General features: G+C 36.9%; 1 protein-coding gene across 1 annotated transcript in view; it reads right to left on the reverse strand.

The window, feature by feature from the left end:
* The window catches only part of LOC150079593 (uncharacterized), a 282770-nt gene extending 274956 nt beyond the window's left edge, over positions 1 to 7814 (reverse strand). Inside the window, exon 1 of the mRNA XM_090382783.1 lies at positions 7439 to 7814. Coding sequence (XP_090238909.1) covers positions 7439 to 7497 — 59 coding nt within the window. The 5' untranslated portion in view covers positions 7498 to 7814. The remainder of the gene's footprint in view (positions 1 to 7438) is intronic.
* Between the last annotated feature and the right edge of the window lie 641 nt (positions 7815 to 8455).

Consider the following 8455-nt stretch of genomic DNA (forward strand, 5'->3'; position numbering starts at 1 on the left):
TCGACCTTTACACAATCTACAAGGGGCTCTGCTATCGAATTAAAAAAGGTATTCCGGCAACGATCCTGGATATAGAACTCTCACTAACTACGGATATAAAGCAGGAGAAATCTTGATGTCTCAATAAACTCTTCAATGTATGGCAGACCAGATGGGATTCTTCTACTGTAGGGGTTGTAACTCGGAGTTTTCTTCCGGAGGTAACCTTTGCAACCACTAAAAATAACGCCCGATGGTTCTCCCTCAGCCTCGAATCATCCTTTCTCATTACCGGACACGGTTCTCTAAATGAGAAACTGCATACACTGGGACTCATCGACACTCCCTACTGCTTTTGTGGACAAAGTGAAAGTTGGAAACACTTGCTTCTAGAGTGTGTACATTACAACGATATCAGAAACCGTCTCCAGAATAAGATCCAGGACTTCCCACCAGCAGATATGCATCAACTGATATGTACCCAAAACAACCTCGAAGCCTTCCAGACCTTTGCAGCTGAGGTATTTGCCTGGAGGAGGACACTGATCGTCAGTCACCGACGTGGAAATGCCGATCATTAACAATTCCACTGCCAACTGAAAGTCACCCCTTCTACTGACTATTTTTTTTTTTTCCTAACCTCCGTTCTGCATTGTTTCTGGGTCCTTCCCTGGAACTAGGAGCAGCTTTGGCTCACCTTTTCTTCTTTCCCACTATGTGCAGGATAGATAACCATTCTCCCATTTTTTTTTTTTTTTTTTTTTCATTCTCTCTCTGCTGGCACCCGATTTACATCTTTCTCTTCACTGTAGCCAGGGTGTGGGATTAAAATTATTTATTTATTCCTTAATTATTTTTATTTTTTATTTATTTTTATTTTATTATTATTTTTATTTATTCTTTTTTATTTTTCCTCAAACCTGCGTTCTGCACTGTTTCCGGGTCCTGCCCTGGAACTAGGAGCAGCCTTGGCTCACCTTTTCTTCTTTCTCCCTCTGTGCAGGATAGATAACCACTCGCACATTTTTTTTTTTTTTTTCCCTCTTACTCTCTCTCTCTCTGCTGGCACCCCTACTTACATCTTCCTCTTCACTGTGGGATTAAAATTAATTATTCTGTAATTATTATTATTTATTTATTTATTTTTATTTTTTTTTATTTATTTTATTATTATTTTATTATTATTTTTTTTTTCATTTACTTAGCTTCATATTTTTTTTTTTTTTTTACTCGTGTTCTGTTCTGACAACTGGGATGTGAACTATCATTGGTGCCAGACAGCTCTCCCTTTTTTTTTTTTTTTTTTTTTTCTTCACAGGGAATTTATTTTATTTATTTATTTATTTATTTTTATTTTTTATTATTATTATTTATTTATTTTATTATTATTATTTTTTTTTTTTATTTTTATTTATTTATTTATTTTTATTTATTTATTTATTTTTTTTATTATTATTATTTTTTTTATTTATTTTTTTTATTTATTTATTATTATTATTATTATTTTTTTTTTTTTTTTTTGCACCACGGGAAATACATTTTGTTTCTGTTTTTAGTTTATTTAATTTTTATTTTATTTATTTATTTTTTTCTCCTCTCTGGAGTGGGCCCCCAGAGAAATCTGGCCCACCTTTTGGCAACATCAGGTGGTTCAGAGTCTCGTATCGAGACAGTACGTGCTCCATTGGGACTGGCCCACCTTCCCGTGGTGTGGACGAGTACCCAGAATCATCTATCCAGGTGATTGATGCTTCTGGGTAGCCAAGAGGTCAGAACAGAACAACAGAACACACACACAATACACACAAACCGACGTCACACATATCTGGCCCATTTGTAGTGATACTGTTCTTCACAGAGATACGAGGCTGAGTTGAACTCGCGTTCTAGGAGCCGCCCTTTACAAAAACACATGTCCACATGTCCACATGTTACCCACCTGGCTAGCCCGGTCGGCTCTAGACTTCTATTCGCGTACAGGCAGACAGCGATTCGCATCATCATGCATTCTGAAATGTCTGATCTCTTTCGTAGGAGCCCGGCTCTGTCATTTTTCGTTTCGAAAAGTTTAGGTTCTCATCCCGCTCGAATCTGAACGACTCCATATAGTTACAAACCTGACACACCCTAGCGGTCTGCAACGTCTTCACTAAGCGTGTTGGTTTCTTCATATCTGCTCCCGTCATCCCTATGATGCAACTGAATCACGTGGACCAATCTTATTTCCCTGTTCTATGCGTAAGGCCTCAGCTATACATGAGATGCTTCAGAGCTAGAAGAGAGCCTTAAATCTAATGTCCCTGCCAAAGCCTGTTTTGTCGTGTAAAAGAGGCAACCACCTCAAACGCAACTTTGGGGTGGGGAGGCGTTACTGTTTTAAATTTCGAAATTTTCTAGTGATTTTGTAATGAAGCTCAAAAATAAATTTTGAAACTCATATTTGTTTTTTGAAAAAAACAGCATCCGTAGTTTTATTTAATAACACAAGTACAGTTTATTGCTTCATTTTAACAGTCCATCTTCTCTTGCGTTAGAAGAGAAATGTCATAATCACTATACGTAACTGCAACCTCACTGTGCTATTATACTATTAGTACAGCCATAATTAGGGTTGAAGTTGCTTAATCATCCTTCCTTTTACGAGGCAAAAATGCTCAGTAGAACTTGTTTTATTCTTAACAAGTAATGCCTGAAGTTCTAATTAGGGATTTCATTAGAGCTTATTGGTAAGGTTATTCAAATATAGGACTATTCCCGTGAAAAGTGAGGGGGTGCATTCGTAATTTAACATCGGGTCAACTACCTGTACGAAAGTAATGCCTCCTAATTTTTTGCTTTCAAATGTGGCGCCATAGACAATTTCGAGTGTCACTGAGTGGTCACTAGAGGTCTCTAGTTTCACCATACTCAGTGGCGCTGTGATCGGTCACGTGAATTCAGCACACGGATAGTTCAAAATGGTGGATGTTACAGATTACGTATCAAGCCAAGAGTGGAGCGCTACGAGAGTGAAGGAGAGGTTTTTCTTTCACGCATAGTCACAGGTGACGAAACCTGGATCCACCATTATGAGTCTGAACCGAAGAGATAGTCGATGGAGTGGTACCATCAAAATTCACCGAGCAAGAAGCTTAAAAGACGGCTTTCTGTCGGTAAATTCATGGCGACAGTTTTGGGACAAAGATGCGCCTTGCTTGAGGGCTTGGAGCGTGGTACCACAATCAAATCAAATCGATCTGTGGAAACGTTGAAAAAGAAAAAGTAGACAAGACTTCAGTTATAGCTCGGACACAGCATGGTTTTGTTAAGGGAAAGTCTTGCCTGACCAGTTTTATTGGATACTATGATGCAGTCACAAAAGAGCTGTATGCAGGGAATAACTTTGATATTATATATTTGGATCTTAGAAAGGCTTTTGATACTGTTGCACACGGCAGACTGCTGCACAAATTGGAGCAGTGTGGCATTGGAGGCAAATTGCTGCTATGGATAAAGGGGTGGTTGAGTGGGAGAAGACAGAGAGTGGTAATCAGTGGACACTGCTCATCGTGGACTAATGTTATTAGTGGAGTCCCTCAGGGCTCAGTGTTGGGTCCATTATTGTTTTCTGTATTTATAAATGATATTGATGATGGTATATCAAGCTTAATGTCCAAGTTTGCAGATGATACCAAGGTTGGCAGGGTTGTTAAGGACACTACTGATACTATGCTGCTGCAACAGGATCTGGAAAGGTTGAGCAGATGGGCTGAGAGGTAGTAGTAGTGGCATGTGATGCAAGAAAGCAAGTGTATGAGCTTATGCAGCATCAGCCAAAAAAAAAAAAAAAAAAAAAATCACACCATTCCCTCCAAATGCCATATCATATTTTACTCCTGGCCTCGAAAAATGGATCATTATAGATATAATAATATCTGGTACAATTTCATGTTTGCCATTTCGACATATCCCTAAATATTTCAAATCTAATTATATTTTTTTTTATTCTAAGAAAAAAAAAAAAACACCTAGCATTTTTAAGCTAATTCTTTTCTTATAACTTTACTAAAATTTTACTGGATACGGCTGTTAATCGGCAGTTATTGTTTATTTTTTTAAATCAATGCCCAGGCTCCTGGACAGCTTTTCGTCTTCGCAGTTCAACCACTTATAGCTTGCTGACCTCCTGGCGGTTTATGCCTACATCTTTGGATAACAGTAATGCTCGGTTGATGTAATTTGCACTGTTTTCTTAGCTTTTGAATCTATTATTCACGATCTTCCAATCAAAAATACTTTTTTGGTGGGGTGGGGGTTATTAGGATCTCTTATTGTTTTGTCTTTGTTCGTATTTGAAGGATCGCAATTTTAAAGTAATTTTAAATAATAAAATATCTCAATTTTTTGTATTAATACAAGAGTTTCGCTAGGTCTTGGATCTCTCTTATTTACAATTTATACAAATGATCTTACAAACTAAATAAAAACTAATCGATATTAGTTCGTTTATTTGAATATTCAAATATTCGTTCTTTTACATATTCATTTGAAGTGAGTACGAACGAACATTTATGCTGTCTGTTTATGCGGGCGACATTGAATTTTTAATGTACTTTAAACTAATGAAAATATTGCTCCTTAAACTATTTAAACATCTTTCTGACATCAAGAGATCAAAACTTATAAATGTATCTGAATGTCACAGATATAACATTTTTAGACCCTCATAAACACATTGATGTCTTTGAAATTATGGATTTGGACATTACTTTTAAGTAACGTAAGATTTAACTGTCATATCAACTGAATGTGACAAGAAAACCTATGACAGATTGGAAAGACATTTAACGATATGTATTGATTTGTTTAAAACGTTTTTTTTTTTTTTCTAAATACAAGTGGATGAAAAACTTGCTTGTTCTATATGTTTTTCTGATTTCCGAATGTGCATATCCATTTATATTTACAATTAATTCATTAGAGAACATTAAAAAAATTTATGAAATATTTCATGAGGTTAGAAAATTTTTCCAGGTGCAACTATCAGTAATATTTCAGATATGAATTTATAACCTTTTGAAAAACGTAGAGAATGATCAGGAACGATTTGTTTACACGAAATTTTAATTAATAAAATATTAAATGAAGTACTATTTATATCTCCTTTCATGCCTCTGTAAAATATTTTACTTAAGAAATTATTTATAATAATTTTAAACTGAATTTGGATGGTTGAGTTCCCTCGTTAGCACAGTTGGTAGGATCGCCGTCCTCCTCACACCGAGTGGAAAAGACCTGAGTTCGAATCCCGTCGATGATGAGAGGAATTTTTATGTGTATTTTTCACAACGTGGCTGAGTTAGTCGGTCTCAGGCGAGAGTGCATGGTTTTTTCGTCCAATAAACAAAAAATCGGCCTCAGAACACAGGCAATTTACAGACAACATACACGGAGCAACATGGCCTTAGTTGCCGACGTTTCTAAAATCCAATAACAACAACAACAATTGTATGATGAAGTCCTCTAAACATTTTTAATATATATAATGTACATCCGTTTGTTGATTTTCTACTTTTAAATTAATAATTAATTACTGGTCAGTTATTTTAGATTTTCTAAACTTGTGCACATAAACTGTTAAATTATAATTGCTGTTGTTGTAATATGTTGTAATAATGTTTTTAGGAGCATCCGCTGCTGTATTGTCAGTAAATTGCGTGTGTTCTGTGGTCGATTTTCTGTTTTCTGGACGAAAACAGAAATGTTTCCGGGAGAAAAAACCTTGCTATCTATGCCTGAGACCGAATAACTCAGCCATGTTGTGAAAAAGGCCTATAAAAATTCCTCCCGTGATCGACGAGATCCGAACTCGGGTCTTTTCCACCCGGTGTGAGGACAACGATTCTACCAACTGCTCTACACACGAGGACTTATAATTTGCAATATATTAATTCTTGGTATTTTGTGTATTGAAATAGCATGTATAAAACTTCGTAAATATATATATATACAGTATTTAATTGCCGTACATGATTTTATTGATATAATGTGTAACTTTTTACATATAGTTTTCCTGTAGTCAAACCAGCCTTTAAAACACGTGCAGTTATAGTTACGTAACTAGCGTGGTGTTAATATAAACAGTCCAACTTTTTGGAAACAACTGGTCTTATTATTCAAATATAAACGGAATTGGTCCCAACCCTTCAGTAGATTATACAAAATAAACGAGACAGAATTTATTTATCAAAGATTACAACTTAAAAGGATTTGATTGCGTGCATTATCCGCCGTTGACGCTAAATCTAAGGGGTTCCTAAAATGCCCTCGTGGGTAGCACAGTTGGTAGAATCGCCGTTCTCCCCACACCGGGTGGAAAAGGCTTTAGTTCGAGTCCCGTCGATGACGTAAGGAACTTTTATGGGCCTTTTTCATAACATGGCTGAGTTAGTCAGCCTCAGGTGAGGGTAGTATGGTTTTTCCTCTTGGAAACTCGTTTTTTTTTTTTTTACCAGAAAACAGAAAATCGATTACAGAACGTACAGGCATTTACATTTACAGGCAGTATACACGAAGCAATATGGCTTTAGTCGTTGATGCTCCTAAAATATCATTTTTCTTCCTCCCTCTCTGTTTCGGATAATTTTTATTATCTATACATCTACTCGAGTATTGTTGTGCTTGTGGCCTCAATTTGCAGTTTTGTAACTTTTCTCTCTATCACTAAATAACGTGTTAATGTATTATCTTTGAAATGTTGAAACTAGATGGCGAAATATGTTTCTTCAAAAGACCTTTACAATGAGATACTGTAGACTTCCGATTACATTGGCAAATAAAATTTCCCGGAAAATCCGCATAATGAAAAAAAAAAAAATTCCAAATGCGACAAAAACGTTAATTTGTTTTCATATTTATAATTTCGAATTCATATTTATGAAGTACAGAGTCAAAAGATTTGAAGTAAAATTTAATGCGTACATATTATTTTTTGAAGTATCATCTTGCTAGTGAGCGCGGCATATTCATACTGTAGTCGAAGAGACTTTTTGAAGGTGACACACTGAAGTGTCGAAATAGATTAAACTTTATTGAAATGAAGTGAATTTAGTAATTCAAATCATTAAAATTATTAAGTAAATTAACCAAATGCATAATGTTGTAAATGCATTTACATTTTCGATGAAAGTGTATCTAAGAAGGAAGAGATTATGACATTTATGTCCTTCCTAAATATATTTTGCTTAAATTATGTTTAGATTGTCAAGACTTTTTAAAGAAGCAAGCCGCTCATTTTTCTTGGCGATGTAAATTTACTGCCATTATATTTTTATAGAATGGTTTTTAGTAAATACTATCTGCGATTATAGATGCAGTATGATGCTGGAGGCAAACCAGAGTAAACAACGTTTATAAATTCACACGAACTCAAACATCTGCTTTTATCTATTTCTATAAGAAATTAAATCCCGTCACTTACCTGCCTGTTAAATATGCAGCAGGGGCATACGTGCGATTTTTGAAGCATGTATTTCCCATCTTCGCTCACCTCACTCAACAATTTCACCACACAAGTATACGAAACGGTACTGGATGCTGGTTTTTTCTGCAACAACACATTCTAATTTGCAGGTGAAGCAGAAGCAACAGGTGACGCATTCGTTATCGACACTGCCAAATGACGACTGGCTGACGTACACCTACACAGGGACCAGATGGTGGGGCGTGGTCACGTGTCTGATTGTCGGAACATCACCTCCGATAGTACACGTGGTCTTGGGCTTGCTGTCTGTTGAACGTGTTTTCGCGAGCTAAAATTCACGCATGCAGACGACACACACAAACTGTACGGCACAGCACGCTCCGGAGTGAAGCAAAACTCGCACGCGCGTCTTATTCCACCGCGTGTTTCTAATGCCCGCCACGCTGGCAGTGTGCCCCTGAGGCTTCTCGGTGGTATTGGCCTCTCCCAAAAGTCATGTTGATGCTGGAAAAATTTGGAGATTTGGATTGCAGTAGCACGCTGCTGGACGCTGGAGAGATTCACCATCCGATCAACCTAAATGTTTTTATTTTTCTTCCTCAGCCCTAACTTGTTTATAAATATTTTAATATTTCTTAATATGAATTAAAAGCGTAGCAAAGTGTGGCATTCATTTCTCATTTACGGGAAGAAAAGATAAACAGACTAAGTGAAACCGACCGAAATCGCCCTCTAATTACGAAAGAATTCAAAATTTTCGCATCAAATCAACCAACTCTTGCCACCCACTGTGCCAAACACAACGCTTCCGTAGACCCAAGTGACGGTGAACTTTCTTCGTAAGGCCGCCGACACCTGTCTAACAAGTGGTCGTGGCCCTTCCCTCTCACGCCATACTTCCCTCCTCCGGTACTAAACATTGCAGGGGAGAATCTTCTCCCTCCCCTCTTCCCCCATTCGCAAGGATGCAGAGGGGAAGGTTGGAAAGGTATTTTCCGTAGCACGTTGACTGCT

Source organism: Mastigoproctus giganteus, chromosome 10 (genome assembly GCF_048544385.1).
Source record: "Mastigoproctus giganteus isolate SK-2022 chromosome 10, ASM4854438v1, whole genome shotgun sequence".
In the NCBI taxonomy this organism is placed as follows: Eukaryota; Metazoa; Arthropoda; class Arachnida; order Uropygi; family Thelyphonidae; genus Mastigoproctus; species Mastigoproctus giganteus.